The sequence below is a fragment of the Petromyzon marinus genome, chromosome 59 (genome assembly GCF_048934315.1).
Source record: "Petromyzon marinus isolate PM22_M1 ecotype Great Lakes invasive population chromosome 59, UKy_Petmar_22M1.pri1.0, whole genome shotgun sequence".
NCBI lineage: Eukaryota > Metazoa > Chordata > Hyperoartia > Petromyzontiformes > Petromyzontidae > Petromyzon > Petromyzon marinus.
This window is the reverse complement of record NC_133725.1, coordinates 2,387,371-2,406,517: the sequence shown is the minus strand read 5'-3', so window position 1 is coordinate 2,406,517 and position 19,147 is coordinate 2,387,371. Positions and strand designations below refer to the sequence as shown.

The following is a 19,147-nucleotide window of genomic DNA, read 5'->3' as shown; positions in this document are numbered from 1 at the left end:
GACAGCCTGAGGGTAAAGGCGCGGCCCCTGCAATTGCCCATGCGCGGTGGACCCGCGGTGCAAAACCACGGTGGGGTCCGATGCCCCCCCAAGTGTCCATCCAGCAGTAGATAATAAAAAGACAAAGCTGTCCTTCCTTACCGCCTCCTCCTACCCGCCCCCCCACCAAACAACCTTTCCTCCCCACGGCCCCTCTCCAAACAACCTTCCCTCCCCACGGCCCCCCCCAACGCACGCCAATAGTGGCCACGTCTTCCCCAATGATGCAAGTCCACCAGTGGCAGGGGGGACGAGATTCCCACAGCCTCATGCCGCACCCACACACACACACCCACACACACGCACCCACACACGCACACATACATACACGCACGCACCCACACGCGCGCGTGCGTGCGTGTGAACGCACATGCTTCGCGTTAAAACGTCGCGGCGCAAAATCCCGTCCCCGTTCGGTCAGAGCGTTCCCACGAAGCGGAAGAGAAGCAGCGCTCGCATCCGAGCCAGAGAGATTCCAACAAAACGGGGACGGCGCCTTCTGACCCCCCCCCACTACCCACTACCCACACACCCGACCGCATCCACTCCTTGAGCGGCGCCACTGCTGGCAGTGGCGGTGTAACCGCTGGACTTGCAATCCAGAAGAGGTCGCCGGCTCCGAATCCCACCACAGCCGCAGTCGCCGCCACCAAAGAAAAGGCAAAGATCCCCCCCTGTATAGCCTTGACAGACCATCGGGGCAAGTGCTGTTAGCGAGCACCTGTGAAGAAGGTCGCACGGCACGCGAGGGGGCGGTGTGGCCAGCACACCGCGCCCGGCCGCCTTTGTCTCCCCAGTGGCGATGTTTACTACACACCGCACCAGGTACTCATTTGAGGCCGAGTCGACCTAGGTCCCTTCGCCCGATGGAGGCCACTTGTGTTGTGGCCGAAACGTCGTGTTTTTTGTTTATTTTTTACCTACGTGACTTTACCGAATAGAACCAAAGAGTATGTTGTTGTTGTAATTACCGGTGAAACGTCACAGCACTCGAATCGTAAATGTTGTGGGTTTGCTCTCCAAACACACCGGTGTGCTGAACTAGTAACTAATTGGCACGTTTTGTTTACGTGACAACCCTACTAATTGGCTGTGTCGGGTGGTGGCCGGTTAATAATTATGCAATCTAACGCCCTAAAAAAATTACCTCTCACGTATATTTGGAGTTTGCGCGTTTCTCCGTCTCTCTCCCCGTGGTCGCGTGGATTTTTCTCCGGTTCCTCCGGTTTTTCCCTGCACACTTAGAATCAACGTCGAGCGTTTTACAGAGTATTGGCTGCTGGAAATGTCCACTGGATGATGATAAGCCACTCCGTCGAGGCGATAATTTGTGGCCAGGTAGCCTTCTGATAAAAAAAACAGACCTACAGAGCAGCTCATTTGGCTTTTATTGGTAAAGTAAAAAACAAATTACTTACAAAAAAAAAGTTCAGTTTTGGTTTACACGAATTTTGTTTAGCTTTGCTGCTTTTTTGTTAAATTTTGACCGTGGGACATTTTCAAGAACGGACGGGCTAACACGAAACACGTGTTCGGCTTAGCTGGGGAAGAAGTTTGTGTTTTTTTTCTGATTTTAATAACTTCGGCTTGTGCCCCCACCCCCCCCCCCCTTTGGGCTCTTTCTGGCTGCGAAGGAAAACCTGCGTGGAATCCTCATCCCTCCCTCCCTCCTCAATAAAAAATATTCCCCCCCACCAAAAAACCGCTCCGATGGAGGGGGAGTGTGAATCTATCTGCGATGGCTCGTTTAGCGAGAGGGGCACGTCGTGGAGAAGATGTGAAGATGTGTAGAAGATGTGAAGATGTGTATAAGATGTGAAGATGTGTAGAAGATGTGAAGATGTGTAGAAGATGTGAAGATGTGTAGAAGATGTGAAGATGTGTATAAGATGTGAAGATGTGTAGAAGATGTGAAGAAGATGTGTAGAAGATGTGAAGATGTGTATAAGATGTGAAGATGTGTAGATGTGAAGATGTGTAGAAGATGTGAAGATGTGTAGAAGATGTGAAGATGTGGAGATGTGGGGACCCCCCCCCGCCCCTGCCCCCCCCCACCCCGCTCCCCCCTGCAGCAACGACAGCTTTTGCGGGTAGCCGTCGGAGAAAGACAGTGGTCACCGCAACGTCGCGCGGGGCTTTCAAGATGCCTTTCTGCGGCCGTCTGGCACGCTTCTTTCTCTTCCGATATTAGGAAGCCACTGGGAGCCACGGTGCACTTTTACATCACCACCATCGTCTCGATTGACAAACTCGTCGTTTCTTTTAGAACCGCTTTTTGTGCTTAGCTTGTCGTCCTTCCCCCACACCTCCGATTAACGCGGTTGGCTACGTACGGCACGAAAGAAACTCAACGTCCGTACGCATACATCCCTCGTATCTCGAGAGGGCATCGCGGAGAACATGTGGCCCCTTCGCTACAAAGCGGTTGTGGTGGGAAGCCGAGAAGGCAAGACGAGGGGGGGGGGGGGGGGGGAACGCTGGTTTATTCATTTTTAGCTTTCCCATCATTGATTGAACGGACGGACGACGGCCGGATGATCTGTCACCCCGGTTGGCCCTTCGCTTGCATCAGGTGTTTTGGTTTTACAAAAAAAGACTCGACGCATCCGGCCATCACGCTGTGTGGCCTTCAAATAACAAATCATAATAATAAAATGAGGACGATCGCTTGTGTTGCGATCGAAACGTCATGATAGATGATTTTTTTTCTTCGGCCAACGTGACTTCACCGAAAGAACCAAAGAGCATGGATTCCTGCAGTCACGAAAGCTTCAAATCAAGAATTAAAAAAACGATGCATCGGCCGATATTTTTCCATTCAAGGAATACGTTACAGACAAACGCGCGGAGTTCTTTTGCTATTTTTGCGCTTGCGCACCCCGCTGGCAAGGCCGGAGACTGTAGAGTGGCAGCACAGTGATTAGCGCACCATGATACGAGCCGCCCCCCCCCCCCGCTACTGGGACAATCTGTGAAAAAGGAATTTCACAGCTAATCTGATTCCTCCAGTCCAAATAAACATTCCGAGTTTCACTCCCAGACACCACCTGAACTCGTTCGTTCGTTCGCTCAGCCTCCCTCCGCCCTTCACCAAACCCCGCACTGACCGGCGTGGCGGTGAAGTATGGTCACACACCCCCCCCTCCCCCATGACCGACGAGGCCTTCATCCAGCAGCGGACTGACAGAGCGCTGTAACTCGACGCTATGCCGTTGCCGCTGTGCAGCGGATACCGGTCCACGGGCGAGTTGAGGAGTGAACAGGCGAGTGGGCGATCGCACGAATGTTTAAGCGAATGGACGGACGGGCGAGCGAGTGAGCGAGCGAATGGACGAGTGGCTGCAGAGAGGTGCGGCTGCTGGCTCCATCGGCGAAAACAAAAACCCCACCGATGTTTTGTTTCTGTTGTCACGGGGGGGGGGGGGGGGGGCACGTGTGGTTTTTACGAGAATTTGGGAAGCTTCCGCTTATCCGGGTTGACTTGCTGGGGTGGAGTTTTATTATTGATTTTTACACCGAATTCGATTTTTTGTTATCTTCTCGTTACTTTGATTTCCCCTGGCAGAGAGGCCCCGGGATGAAGGCTCGTCTGCGTTGTTCGACCATACTTCACCGTACCGGTCAATGTGGGTCGGTAAAGTGAGCAGTTGTGGAGGGGGGGGGGGTATAGACAGGGCCGGTTCTGAAATCTCTCGCCACCGATGCGAGCCGTGGATGGGAATCGAACTCGGGTCGTCGGGTTCACGGCGTGGTGTGTAGCACGCACTTCAACATCGCTCCCCACTGCTAAAGGTCCCCTGTGTAGCCCCATAAAGTAATGGGGGCAAGTGCTGTTCTAGTGAGCACCTATTGCCACACAAGACACCCCCCCCCCCCCACGCCATGCAACCTTTAACAGGCGACCGGGGGCAAGTGCTGTTCGTGAGCACGTGTCAAGGCCAAAGATAAAGATCCCCCATATAGCCTTAACATACTGTTGGGGCAAGTGCTGATAACGAGTAGAACCTGTGAAGGCTGACACGGCACGCAAGGCGGTGGGTGGGTGTCCAGCACCGCGCTTGGCCGCCTTTGTCTTCCCAGTGCTGACGTTCAGACACTCCACCAGGTACTCATTCAAGGCCGAGTCGACCTAGGGGAGACCCAGGACTGGCTCAGGCACCCGTCACCTGGTGTTGGTCCGTGAGCGGGAATCGAACGCGGGTCGCCGGGTTCGTAGCGCTAACCGCCGCTACACCACCGCTCCACGCACAACAACAACAACCGCCATTCGCCACTAAGTGGCGGTGACGTCACCACGACGCTTGTGCCAGGCCATGTGCCCTTTAAGGCCACGTGAAGTGTCGAACGCCCGCTGGCAGGAGGTCACGGGACAGACCCAGGAGGTGCCACGGATCGACCAACTGAGGTGACCGGCCGATGCACCGCCTGTGACCCCTACTGTGCCAACTTGCTGTGCTTTAGCCACCCGCCGATGCGCGCACACACACACACACACGTACGTAGAGAGAGAGAGACACACGTACGTAGAGAGAGAGACACACGTCCGTAGAGAGAGACACACACACGTACTTAGAGAGAGACACACACACGTACGTAGAGAGAGAGACACACACGTACGTAGAGAGAGACACACACGCGTACGTAGAGAGACACACACACGTACGTAGAGAGACACACACACGTACGTAGAGAGACACACACGTACGTACAGAGAGACACACACGTACGTAGAGAGACACACACACGTACGTAGAGAGAGACACACACGTGCGCACCGACACACACATTTCGGTGCAGGGTTTTTGTTTTTTATCACCTACGAGAGACGAGAGGGCGACCCTAATAAAGCGACGCCGAGTGAACTTCTGTTCCCTGTTTATTGGACGACTACGCTTTGCGAGTGAGCGTTCGCTCGCTTGACGGGCCTGGGAACTGCCGAGATTAAAGCCTTGAGAATGGCGCGTGGGAGGGAGAGGCATGGGGGGGGGGAGGGCGAGCGCAATAACGCCGCTCGATTCGCGGGTCACCACACACACCTTCATACCTCGCAACGCGCAAGTGTCCGCGCGATCCCCTACACCCGGTGGTTCGTCGCCAATTTTCAGAGGAGGCGGGCGCCCGCTCTCGTCGATAAGACATCATCATCATCAGAGGAGGGCTCGCCACGCCATTCAAAACCGCTGTTGGGTTTGACAGCGGCACGTTGACGATGATAATGACGATGATGGGGGGGGGGGGGCTGGGGGGCCGCATTCATAACGATGATGATGATGGTGAGGACAGTTGCAACGCGCCACATTTTGCGGGCAAGTCAACAACTCGGGAGGTGCGCAGCCCAAGCTCGGGGCTGCTCGTAAAGGCCCCGGCCCAAACGCAGAGATGGAGGAGGCCTTTTTTGAAGCCTTTTTCTTCAAAGTCGGATTGCCGTCGATGTTGCGGATGTGCCAAGGGACATAGAGAGCGAGCTCCACACCGAGCGGGACAACGGCAGGGAACCAATGTGACGCTGTAACAGTGAAGTGTATAGTTGTTTATAGTAGCTAAGTGTATAGTAGTGTACAGTGTAGTGTTTAGTGTGGTGTACAATGTAGTGTAAAGTGGTGTTTAGTGTGGCGGACAATGGTGTAGTGAAGTGTATAGTGTATCGTAGTGTAGTGTATAGTAGTGTAGTGTAGAGTAGTGTACAGTGTAGTGTATAGCGTAGTGTACACGGACGCGAGGCTGTAACAGTTCGACCCCATCGGTGTCCGAAGCGGATTTGGAGCGATGCTGCTGTGGAGCAATGGCCGCGAGTGGAGCATGGGGCCTTGCAACAGCGAACAACGCTCTCCGCACAGTGCGCTGTGAGCATTGAGCACTACCGTTGTTATTCTTCTTCTTACTACTACAAACATTGTGACATCCAGGAAAAGCTCTGCTAAGTTTTCGCAGCGATGACAAAGGGGGGCGGGGGGGAGGAGACGATGTTTTGCCACGATGCGCGATCCCAATTGGGTGGAGACTTGTCCATTTTTACCGCGGGGTTCTTTTCTGGGGCCCAGAGGCACCGATTTTTGTCGCCGCCGTGAGATGTTAAGTTCAGCGGCAGGAAAGGAAAACGGCGTCAACATCGGAGTTAAAACCACCCCCTACCAGCCGCCCCCTACCACGCAGAACCGGGTCAGAGTGGAGCTAATCTAACCAATGGCGGAGTCAGGATTATCAGGTGGGGGGGGGGGGCAACCCCTCCAGCAATGAAAAATTACAGGAGTTGTTAGTAAAGACTTGTCCCTTGCTTTTTATTCGACACGTGTGCGGCAATGGCGCAGCCATCGATCGAGGGTCGAATTGGAACCGTTTGTGATCGGCATCACGGTTCGCTGAAGGCGTTTGCCTTCAGGGAAGTCGTGGACTGTAGACGCAACTGCTCACAATTCTCTGAGTCACTTATAACTGCTTTTTGCCGTTACTTATTGCCAATTATGGACTCGGTCATCTCATAGAGTCCCTGGCACGTAATAATGATACACAGTGGCATTGGGGGGGGGGGGGGGGTAGCAAAATGCCGATTTATTACTAATAAACCCCAAAGATCCGATCGAAATTAGGGATTTCGATCGGATCATTGGGGGGGGCACGTGCCACCCCACCCCCACTGGCTCCATCAGTGAATCTAACCCAGGCCCTGCTCGCAAGTAATGAGAGAGAATGCGCTGAGAGCTAAAGTGACGAGAGCGGAAGCGTATTGATTTCAGTTTTACGTCAGCCAATATCATTATCCGCGAAGTTTGCTATTCACGAGCATCTCCGGAGCGTATCAGCCGCAGCGAGTAACGAGGGGATACCACCCTTACAATCGGGGGGGGGGGGTCATTAATCCATTCACACAATAGCCTGTGTGGACACTTGGTGGCATGACATTGGTAGGCTCAGACATTATTCAGTTTTATTGAAGTTCACTGCAGAGCAACCGAACCAGAGGGAGCTGCTTTACCACATGACTGGTCAATCGCGGCACAGAAGCTGCGCTGAGAAAACAGCGTTTGGGCGAGCGCGCAGCCACATGGCAGGATCCGAGCGTGCGATCGTTATTAAACTAATTATCGGTTGGCAGATTTAGGTAGGCTAGCAGATGTTAACTACCTTGCCCGGTGTACAGGTCGTGGGTTCGATCTCGACCCCGACGCCTGCTGTATATTTGGAGTTTGAGTGTCTCTCTTTCATCATCATCATCACGGTGGCTAGGAGATGTTAACTACCTCGCCCGGTGTACAGGAGGTCGTGGGTTCGATCCCGACCCCAACGCCTGCTGCTGTATATTTGGAGTTTGAGTGTCTCTCTTTCATCATCATCATCATCATCACGGTGGCTAGGAGATGTTAACTACCTCGCCCGGTGTACAGGAGGTCGTGGGTTCGATCCCGACCCCAACGCCTGCTGCTATATATTTGGAGTTTGCGAGTCTGTCTCCCCGTGGTCACGTGGATTTTTTCCTCCGGTTTTTCCCCTCCGCGTTTAGAATCAACATCGCGCGTTTAGAGTATTCGGCTACTGCAAGAAATGTCCACCTGATTAGCCGCTTTGTTGGGCTATCATTCGTGGCCAGGTTGGCTTCTGAAAAAGTGCTACATGGCTCGGTAGGGCCTTCTTACTTAGTAAAATAAAATTTGTTAAACCACCACAGCCTTGGCGATTTTTATGAAGTGGCATAAGTTTTGCTGTGAATTTCCACACGAAATGCCGCCTCTTGTTGGGCTATCCTCATTCGTGGCCAGGTTCGCTCCCGAAAAAGAAAACAAGAGCTACGGGCAGGCAGCTCAGCGGTGGGCCTAAATCGCCCGGGCGAAACAACAGAGAAACTGCTCTGCGGTTTTAGTTTCAGAAAGTGCGGGAACGACGACACCCCCGCTTGCAAACGCCCCGGTAAAGTTTCACGGCAACCGTTCGATTTGCGTTCGAACGGTCGCAAGACACGCAGTCGCACCATCCCGCACTCGGACCAACCCCGGGTCTCTGGGTCAAGTCGTTGGCGAAACCATCCACTCTCGCTCCCCTCGAGAGCGCCGGCCGTCACCGACGCGGAGCCCCGGATTGGCGCACCGAGGAATCCGGCAGCGGCGGTGCCGGTCGCCTCGGCGCTCCGGCGACCTCTCCGGGCCGCCCGGCCGACGCGGAGCTCCCGCAGGATTTCGAAACAAAGGCGGTGGAGAGGAGACGAAAACAAAGGGGGGGGGGGGGCTGCTGGCAAAGTTGTGGCGCGAAGTTCAGCGCACACGACCGGTCAATCAAATTCCTCCACCCGATATTCACCACACCCCACCTCCCCCACTGCCTCCTCAAAATAATCGAAGTGCTTCCGAGCAGGGGCCCTCCACTTAAAATTCTGGAAATAACCTCGGGGCCCTTCTAACGCTCGCGGCTTCGGCACGCCGAGCCGACGTCGGCGGAAGGGGGGGGGGGGAGGGGGATGCCGCGATCGAAAAACGCCGCAGGCGGATAAGAGGGCCGACGGCGACGGGGCGACGATGGGAGCGTAGAAGCGCGCGACGATGCGGCCGTCTGGAACGCTTCTGCCCCACTGGGAGCCGTGCAACTTTAAAATCATCGTCTCGGTTCACGAACTTTACAGCGGATTTTTGCACGTTTGGTTGTTGTCCTTAACCCGCGCACCTCCGATTAGCGCGGTTGGCTACGTACGGTGCGAAAGAAGTTCAACATGCATACATAAAGACCCATAAACTCATACAGAAACCCATAGACGTCACACAGAGGCCCATGAACTCACACATTGCATTGTGCGCTTTCAGATGCGCTTCTGCAGCTGTCTGGAACGCGTCTGCCTTACCATGTTAGGAAAGCCACTGGGAGCTATGATGCACTTTTAAATCATCTAGATTGATAAACTACGTACGGTGGGAAAGAAATTCAACATACACACTGTACGTTTACTCTCCGACACACCAGTGCTGCGCCAGTAACTAATTGCCTGATGGCGACCGCTTGTGTTGCGATCGAAACGTCGCGATTTGTTTTATTTTATTCTATTTTTCTACCCACGTGACTTTACCGAAAGAACCAAAGAGTATGGATTCCTGCAGTCACGAAAGCTTCAAATCAAGATTGGCACGTTCTGTTTACGTGACAAACCTCACTAGTTGCCTTTGTCGGGTGGTGGCGGGTTTAACGACACAACATTTATATTGACGCGATCTGAACCAAACTAAAAAAAAACCTCTCATCATGGATGACATTGGTCGCGAACGGCCCTACTAACTACTAACTACTACTGCTACGTTTTAAATGACGTAGATGCACGTTGCGTCCCGTCTAGCCGTGACGCGCGTCCGCCCGCGCGCCCCGATCACCTTCCCGAACAGCTTGGATGACGTCTCTAGCCCTGCGGAGGTGCGCCCTCTCAGCCACGTCCCCCTACGTCTCTCTCCGTCTCAGTATCATCGCAAGCACCGCCTCTCTCCGTGCCGATGTGCGCGCACTTCTTCAACTTTTGATAGGTTCGCTTATTTCGAGGTGGGGGGGGGGGGGTGGGTTGGCAAGCGAGCTAACGAGAAGAGCCAATGTTGTTTTGTTTAAACTCCGTAAAAAATAATAATAACAAAAAATAACCCAATATTTCAAACGCCGCGCTATGCAACGTGGGCGGTGGTGAACGCGAGAGGCCGTGGCGGGTGCTCGACAAACAACGGTCCCTCAAAAAGCCACTGCACGCGGCTTCGGAGACACAGGTTGCAGACCCCTGCCCATGGTAAACTGGACTCCCACGGGGAACTGGACTCCCATAGTAAACTGGACTTTCATAGTAAACTGGACTCCCACAGGGAACTGGTCTCCCACGGTAAACTGGACTTCCATGGTCAACTGGACTTCCACGGTGAACTGGACTTCCACGGTTAACTGGACTTCCACGGTTAACTGGACTTCCACGGTTAACTGGACTTCCACGGTAAACTGGACTTCCATGGTAAACTGGACTTCCACGGTAAACTGGACTTCCACAGTAAACTGGACTTCCTTAGTAAACTGGTCTCCCACGGTAAACTGGACTTCCATGGTAAACTGGACTTCCACGGTAAACTGGACTTCCTTAGTAAACTGGTCTCCCACGATAAACTGGACTTCCACGGTAAACTGGACTTCCACGGTAAACTGGACTTCCTTAGTAAACTGGTCTCCCACGGTTAACTGGACTTCCACAGTAAACTGGACTTCCATGGTAAACTGGACTTCCACGGTGAACTGGACTTCCACGGTAAACTGGACTTCCATGGTAAACTGGACTTCCACGGTAAACTGGACTTCCACGGTTAACTGGACTTCCACGGTAAACTGGACTTCCACGGTAAACTGGACTTCCATGGTAAACTGGACTTCCACGGTAAACTGGACTTCCATGGTAAACTGGACTTCCACGGTAAACTGGACTTCCACGGTAAACTGGACTTCCACGGTAAACTGGACTTCCATGGTAAACTGGACTTCCACGGTAAACTGGACTTCCACGGTAAACTGGACTTCCACGGTAAACTGGACTTCCACGGTAAACTGGACTTCCACGGTAAACTGGACTTCCATGGTAAACTGGACTTCCACGGTAAACTGGACTTCCATGGTAAACTGGACTTCCATGGTAAACTGGACTTCCACGGTAAACTGGACTTCCATGGTAAACTGGACTTCCATGGTAAACTGGACTTCCATGGTAAACTGGACTTCCACGGTAAACTGGAACCCCCCCCCCCCCCCCGCTCTTGCCGTGCTACTCGTCGTACGCAGGCCGTAAAATCCGGCAGGACGGTGACCTGCCCACGCGTCGGCGGCAACGAACACGCAGGTGGCCCCCCCCACCACCCCCACCCCCGACTCCGCCCTCACCCATTTAAAAAGCACAGCCCAGTGTGTAAATAATTAAAAAAATGTCCCAACGTTTGGCTGGAGAGAGAGAAAACGTTAAGAAAGATTCCGTGAACCCTTCACAATGTCTTTAATCCTGAGAGCCCCCCCCCCAAACCCCCCCCCTCACCTTGAGCTCCTCTGGGGGTGGGGGGGTGGTGCTATGCTTTTTGCTTATTTGAGGACAGCCCTGGGCAGTATCAAAGTGCTTCCCCCCCCCAACCCCCGCCTCCGCTCTAAAGAAAGCAGGAAAGGAGGCAGGGAGAGGTTGCCCGCACTTCTCCGCTCCGGCCAAGCCTCGCAGATAAACACGCAGGATCGGGGAATGGGGGGTGGAAAACGTAGGGCCGACGAACCAAGCCTACGGAACGCAGGCTACGGGGAGAGATGGAGCGAGAGAGAGAGAGACACGCCTATTCCCCGAGGTCGTGTTCAGCGCTGCTCGCTGACGGACGGACGGCAGAAAGTCCGATACGATAATAAGATGTCGGGGCAGACGCAGAGACCAGGCCGATGGAATACACACCGCGGAGAGGGAGAGAGAGAGAGACGGGGAGATACGGCTCGCTAACGCACGGACGGACGTACGCACGGACGTACGGACGGCGGGCAGAATCCCCGAGGTAATGAATATGGACGAGTGGGCAAAGCCGAGAGCCTCGGGGGTCCCCGGGCAGAGCGAGAGACAGGAGGTGCGCCGTTTGGGACAAACGGCGTTTCCGACAACTCCCACACCGAGATCACAGAATACGGTTGAAGATGTAAACAAGTTGGAGGCCTAAACTCCCAAGGTGCTGCTGTATATTTGGAGTTTGCGTGTCTCTCTCTCCCCTTGATCGAGTGGATTTTTCTCCAGGTCCTCCGGTTTCCCCCCCCCCCTCCTCCACGTTTAGAATCAACGTCACCCATTTAAGGGCATCTGGCTGCTCGAAATTTCTAACGTGATGATGACAAGCCACTTCGTTGAGCTATCGTTTGTTTGTGATGGCCAAGAAGGGCTACGCAGACACGTCCAACATTATAAACATACTATTAAAACAAGCACGGTTAAGCGATGCGTCAATGAATATTTATTGTAGCAACTGCAGTGCGTTTTTTTACGGGTTTATCGCCGGTAACTACACTACTCTATACACTACTAAACACTACACTACTCTATACACTACACTATACACTACCCTACTACACTATACACTACACATTTGGCTCTATGGACGCACTACACTATTCTATACACTACTAAAAACTATACTACTCTATACACTACACTACTATATATACTACCCTACTACACTATACATGACACATTGCGTTCTATGGAGGCACTACACTACTACCCTACTAAACACTACACTACTCTATACACTACCCTACTATCCACTACACTACACACTACGCTACTACACTATATACTACACATTGGTATCTATGGAGGCACTACACTACTCTATCCACTACACTATACACTACCCTACTAAACTATACACGACACATTGGGCTCTATCAAGGCACTACACTACTCTATACACTACCCTACTACACTACACACTACACATTGGGCTCTATGGAGGCCCGTCGTTAAGCGATTAGTCGTTAACAGCGTAGCTCGTTAAGTGGGGGGGTCTAGTGTATACATATATACACACTTGGCTCTTTGCAGAACGCATGGTGTACTTGTTGGCCTGTGGGTCTCTTACAGGTTGTCCACTCCTGCTACAGTCCATGGGACGGAGCATAATCTGACACCACCCCTCGGGTCACATGACCAAATGTGCCGTGGGACACCTGCGGGCAATCTGCCTGCCCATGGATTGTGATGACGACGATGGTGACCTGAGGTGACGGGATCTGTCTCGTCCACTGAGAGCGAAGTGTGTGCGGGGGAAGCGTGCATCATCGTCATCGTCATCATCGTCATCATCGTCGGCATCATTATTATTGTTTTGGTTAAAACCGCGCCACCGCGGTTATGAACCAGGCCGTCCCGCGGGCCGTCAAAACCGCGAACGTTCGGCGATGATCAGCGGGCGGCGAAACTCACCTGCGTGTGCACCAGCCCCCTTTAAAAGGAGGGGGCAAGGTGGGGGGCAAAGTGGGGCCGGCAGGCGCTGCCCCCCCCACCCCCCCCCCCCCCCACCAAAAAGCAATGCGGGCGGCTCATAATGGGCGGCTCACAATGGCTCGGGGGTCTTAAGAGGGACACAATGGGTGGTGGCGATCGCCGGGGTGTGCCAAAATGCCGAACATCGCACCCGCGAAACCATCCGGAGCCGCTTGGAAATCCGACACAGCACGGCCCACAAGGACTTCACGCACGCCTGCCAGCCGTGCGGGCTGCTTCGCCGTCGGGACGCAGCCCGCACGTGAAATGGGAACAGAGAATCGAGCCCCGTCCCTGGGAGTGGGGCGCGTGCGCTACGTGGCTTTGTTTCGTTTATCCGTGCGTTGTTGCGGGCGTGCCCGTGCGTGCGTGCCCGTGCGTGCGTGCCCATGTGTGCGTGCCCGTGCGTGCGTGCGTGCCCATGTGCCCGTGCGTTGTTGCGTGCGTGCCCGTGCGTGCCCGTGCGTGCGTGCCCGTGTGCCCGTGCGTGCGTTGTTGCGTGCGTGCGGCCCTTCATCGGGTTCACCGCCCGGATGAAGGCCTGAGCCGGGCCCGCGTCTCCTTTTCGACCGTAGGGGTTTGTCTGACCGTACTTCGCCACGCCGGTCAGCGCGGGTGTTGGGGGAGGTGCGGCGCGAGGGGCAACCCAGGACCGGTTTTGGAGGTCACTCGCCACGGCCCGGGAATCCAACTCGGGTGGCCGGGTTCGGAGCGCAATGGCGTGCCAACCGCTGCACCCCACCGCACGGCTCTTTGACCTTTCTGATTAGATTTCTGATTAGAAAGGTCAAAGAGGAAAGGCAGCCTCTGCAATTCCCTGCCCACGCCACCGCCGGTGGAAGGGTCGCCACTGGAGGGAACGCTCTCTCTCTCTCTCCCTCGAGAGAGTCTCTCTACAGGGTATTTGGCCTACTCTTCCACGCTATCCAACTACCATTATACCGTAAACATGAAAGCACGGATGACACCTTTGGGGACAGCCGTCGTTTATGAAACAGGTGCTAGTTTTTTTTTTCTTTCTGTGGAAGCGGTCCGACGGTCCACGTTTTTCAAGTTGGACAAACGACACCGCAAATTAGCCAAACCGGAGACCACACACACAGCAGCAATCATCGCCCCCCCCCCACCTCTCCCACCGCCGCCCCTACTGGCAGACTCATGCCCCGCTCGCAGGCCAGGCGTTGGGTTATCCTGCGCCGCACAGGGACAGCTGCTACCGGGGGGTACCCCCCCCCCCAAGGTTACACCACACAGCGATCATCGCCCCCTGCCCCTAACGGCAGACTCATGTCCCGCTCGCAGGCCGGGCGTTGGGTTTACCCCTCGCGGCGCACACAACTTCGTCGCCGGCGATTCTGAACACTCACACGCAGGCTCCGGTGGCGTTGGTCTGCCTCGTGACGCAGCGGCCTCCGTTCATGCACGCCAGTTGAGGGTCCAAGCAGTTCAGCCCTGAGTCGCGAGCGAGAGAGAGGCACGCACAAAAAAAACAAATGCAGCAACGGTCAACATCGCGGCACAAACAAAAACAAAACAACGCAGCAGAGCTATAATCGTGACAATAACAAAAATTAACCGCTGCAGCGTCATAATCATCACGGCCCCTGCTGGATACGGAGCGATTTGTCCGGGTGCAATCGCCAGTGGGCTTGCCGCAATGTGACGATACCGCGCTCCGTATCGTGCGATACATGGTGGACGGTAATTTTTGCTCGCCCGTTTTTCACCAATGCAGTCGTCGCGATTATGGTTCATCTCGCATACATTTTTTTTGTTCAAAACATTTTTACTTCCCGAACAAACTTTCGCGCATTCCAAAGCGTCAAGAGATCGCAACGTCGTTGCGACGATTAAGACCCCGTCGAAATCGGCAGGCACTTTCGCCAACGTTCGTTCCAGCAAGCCCCCGACAGCAAACGTCAAAACAGGCTCCGGGGTTCTGCTCGCATTGAACCGAACCGACGCTCGCTGACAAGATGCATCTTTCGCCAAGAAGGCCGTTCTGGCCAAACGAGTTGCATCAAATGCATTTTTTCCTACATTTATTATGGAGGAAGGAGGCGGCGGGGGGGGCATCACTATAAAACAGGGGTGGGGAATATCCGCCCCGCGGGCCGTATAAGGCCCGCGAAATGATTTGATCTGGCCCTGCCAAGGCAACCGCAGGCGGGACTCGAAATTCAATAAATCTAGGAGCAAACCTGGAAAAGAAGTTGCGAGTAGCAACTCCGTCAATACCGGCTAACATCACACGCTTCGCCCAGCCATCGCATTAGGGGTGAGTTAATAAAATGTTTGACCAAATATAAACGGGCTAATTTTTAAGTTGATAATTTTGTATGGCCCGCGAATGATGTTATAAATATCCAAATGGCCCTTGACAGAAAAAAGGTTTCCCACCCCTGCCATAAAACTATAAACAATTTTTTTTTATTCTATCGGGCGAGGCCCCACTGAGCTAACTTAAGCTCTTCTTTTAGAAGCGACCTGGCCAACGCCAACGATGGCTCATCGAAGCGACTTTTCATCGTCGTCGTGAAAATTGACTTGCAGCCAGGTACCCTCAACACAAATAGCTTCGAACGAACGCGGCAGCAAACCTTCGCCAGGCGACGCCGATGGAATCACTCGGGGCCACCCCCACCGCAGCCAAACCCACAAACCAAAAAACTTCTCCGGAGGAGAGAGAGAGAGGGAGAAAAGTGAACAACGGCCCGCCGTGCCTTGGAACGAGCGAGCGGCCGTCAATTGTGCCCAAATCTACTACCAACGTCATCTTCGCTGCATTGGTGGGGGGGGGGGGTGAGCAAGGGGGGGGGGGTTACGCGGCCACAATGATCCGCGCTGACAATATCCCTTTGTTGCGCTGTGTGGTTGGTTGGGTGGTGGTGGTGGCGGCGAACGGGGCGGTTTTAATTCATTTATTTTGTTTGTGCTGCCTTCTGTTGGCATTGTGATTGGGGGGGGGGGGGACTGCTTTATTGCACGAAGAATTTGAAGGTTGAGGTCGTGTTAAGAGGTGGTCGGGGCCGTGGTGGGGGGGTTAGAGGGCAGGCGAGATGTGTGGGTGGGTGGTTTGTGCGGACTGCAGTGCAGCGGCCAGCGATACGCGACCCGAGCGCCAATCCCGCTCGTGGCCAGCACCGATGACGATTATCTGAACCGGTCCTGGGCCTTCCCCTTGGTCGACTCGGCCTCAAATGAGTAGCCGGTGCGGTGTGTAGTAAACATCGCCACCGGGGAGACAAAGGCGGCCGGGCGTGGTGCTGGCCACCCACCCCCTCGTGTGCCGTACCGGCCTTCGTATGTGCTACTCGCTAACAGCACTTGCCTCCGATGGTCTGTGAAGGCTACACGGGGCATCTTTGTCTTTGTCTCGTTGGTGGGAGTGGTGGATGGTTTGAGGGTGTACAGCTGTGTGTGCGGGGAAGAAGGGTGGGTGAGTGGGCGGGCAATTGAGTCGGTCTGTCGGTGGGTGGGTGTACGTATGGGGTGGGTGTGTGTACCGCTTGTGCGAGTTCGCGCGCGTTATGGGTGGATGGCCGTGTGGGATGGGTGATTGAGTCGGTGGTGTGGGGGTGGGGGTATGTCTGCAGTGTGCGTGGTGGGAGGGTGGGTGGTTGTGAAGATGGATGGGTGTATGTATGGGTGGGTGTGTGTATGGGTGGGTGGGTGTGTGTATGGGTGGGTGGGTGTGTGTATGGGTGGGTGTGTGTATGGATGGGTGGGTGTGTGTATGGATGGGTGGGTGGGTGTATGTGTGTGTGTGTATGGGTGGGTGTGTGTGTATGGGTGAGTGGGTGTGTGTATATGGGTGTGTGTGTATGGGTGTGTGTGTGTGTATGGGTGTGTGTGTGTGTATGGGTGAGTGTGTATGGGTGAGTGGGTGTGTGTATGGGTGAGTGGGTGTGTGTATGGGGTGGGTAGGTGTGTGTTTGGGTGAGTGTGTGTATGCGTGGGTGAGTGTGTGTGTGTGTATGGGTGGGTGAGTGTGTGTGTGTATGGGTGAGTGGGTGTGTGTGTGTATGGGTGAGTGGGTGTGCGTATGGGGTGGGGGTGATTGAGTCAGTTTGAGAACGGGTGCGGTGGTGGGGGTTTGGGTTCTGGGACACGCATTCCAAAGCGTGGGAAAACTTGCGACATCTGCTCAGTGTGCAAACACACCCCGACGCAGAACCACACAGATCACGGCACAACCCCCAGCACCCCCCCTCCCCCTCCTCCTCCTCTATTCAAACCCCATTGTGCATCCTGCACCAACACACGACAAAGATCCCCCTCCACACTCCCCCCCCCGCCCCCGTATAGCCTCGACAGACTGTTAGGATGCAAGTTGCTGTTAGTAGCGAGTAAGAGCCACCCTAAGACGCTGGGCAAGGGCACACGTGGTCAGTACCATGCCCGGCTGCCTTTGTCTCCCCAGTCGGTGATGTTTTTACACCCGGCTGCGACGGCTAAGTCATTCGAGGCCGAGTCGACCCGGGGGAGGTCCCAGGATCGGTTCGGTTTAATAGTCACTCGTGGTGGTGGTGTTGGTGCCGGCACACACACGCGCAGGGAAAATCCTGGACAGCAGAACACGCGCGCGCGTACACACGCACACAAAGACAAAGATCCCCCGTATAGCCTTAACAGACTGTAGGGGCAAGTGCTGTTAGCGAGCACCTATGAAGGCCGGAATGGTACACGAGGGGGTGGGTGGCCAGCACCACGCCCGACCGCCTTGCCCAGTGGCAATGTTTTTATCCACCGCACCAGGTACTAATTTGAGGCTGAGTCGATCTAGGGGAGGCCCGGGACCGGTTCAGATAATCGTCACTGGTGTTGGCCGTGAGCGGGTGAGCGCAGCATGCTAACCACTACACTATCGCTCCCCACACGCACACACGCGTGCTCGTATACACACACACACGCGCGCACAACTGCCAAGCTATCAAATTGCCAAGAAAGTTAAGCTAACAATTGGCATCACGACCACCATTAAAAATACGCGAACTCTCCACCCCATAATTTCAGAACAAAAAGAAATAAATTACGGAGACGCTATCGCAAACTCAACAATGTCCCCCAATTGTAAAAAAAAAACATTATATGGAATACTAGCACCGCCCCCCCCAACTGCACGCCCGCCCCCTTAATTCGTCACAGCGACATATTTTCAAGTTGGTGTGGCTGCAGAATCAACATCGTTGGGCGCAAGCTGGAAGTTTCTGCGTTTTTTTTTGTTGTTGCTCAACCCGAGGAATTTGAAGAAATTCAAAAAGGAGACTCCTCCGATGAGGCCCTCACTTTTGCTAATCGAGACTCACCACCCCCCCTCCCCCCTTTCCGCAACCCCCACGGGGGGTTGAGGAAATTAACAAAGAGAAAAACGAACTGGCAACGATAATGACATTTATGAACGCGCCAGATTGTGCAGAGCGATCAGCTTCTTTCTCAGAAGAGACCTGGGCCACAAATAAGCTTAACGAGGTGGCGTGTCAAACATCATCATCATCACGTGGAAATTCATAGCAGTTACTGTCGCCAAATACGTACAATTTTTTTACACGTTTGCCATTGCAGTATTAACTTCAAACATATGTAATAACAGCAAGGCAAAACGCACCAATGAACGTACAAAACGTTGTTAAGGAGTTGCCCGGCTATTTTGAAAAGTAAGGATGATGGGGCTCAAATATCCATGAAACGAAACTGTTTATTTTGCCAGCTAAGGCCCACTATGTGACTATTTTTCAGAAGCGACCAAAAATGCCAACACATCCAAGTGGCTCATTATTATCACCATCACCAATCATCACGTGGAAAATTATAGCAGGAGCCAAATACTCTTTGAACGCATGGCCCTGTTGATTCTAAATGTTGAGGGGGGGAAAAAAACCTGGAGGAACCGGGAGGAAAATCCACGCGACCACGGGGGGGGGGGGGGGGGGAGAGAGAGAGAGACACCACAAACAAAATAATCTAAATCGCACGTTAAAAAAAGAAATGTCCAAACTCTCAATCCTAAATCACCGGATTCCTCCAGATTTCGAGAAATCAACGTGAAACAATGACAGTCCCCCCCTCCCCCCCCATACGGCGCAAGTCGAAGTTCATTTTTAGCTCACGCGGTCCTAA

The 19,147-nt window shown here is 53.9% G+C and overlaps 1 protein-coding gene across 2 annotated transcripts in view; it reads right to left on the bottom strand.

The window, feature by feature from the left end:
• LOC116955417 (neurogenic locus notch homolog protein 1-like) overlaps positions 1-19,147 on the bottom strand; it is a 120,456-nt gene that overhangs the window by 87,272 nt on the left and 14,037 nt on the right. For both annotated transcript variants that reach the window (XM_032976485.2, XM_032976486.2), the window contains exon 2: positions 14,395-14,479. In XM_032976485.2, coding sequence (XP_032832376.2) covers positions 14,395-14,479 — 85 coding nt within the window. The remainder of the gene's footprint in view (positions 1-14,394; positions 14,480-19,147) is intronic.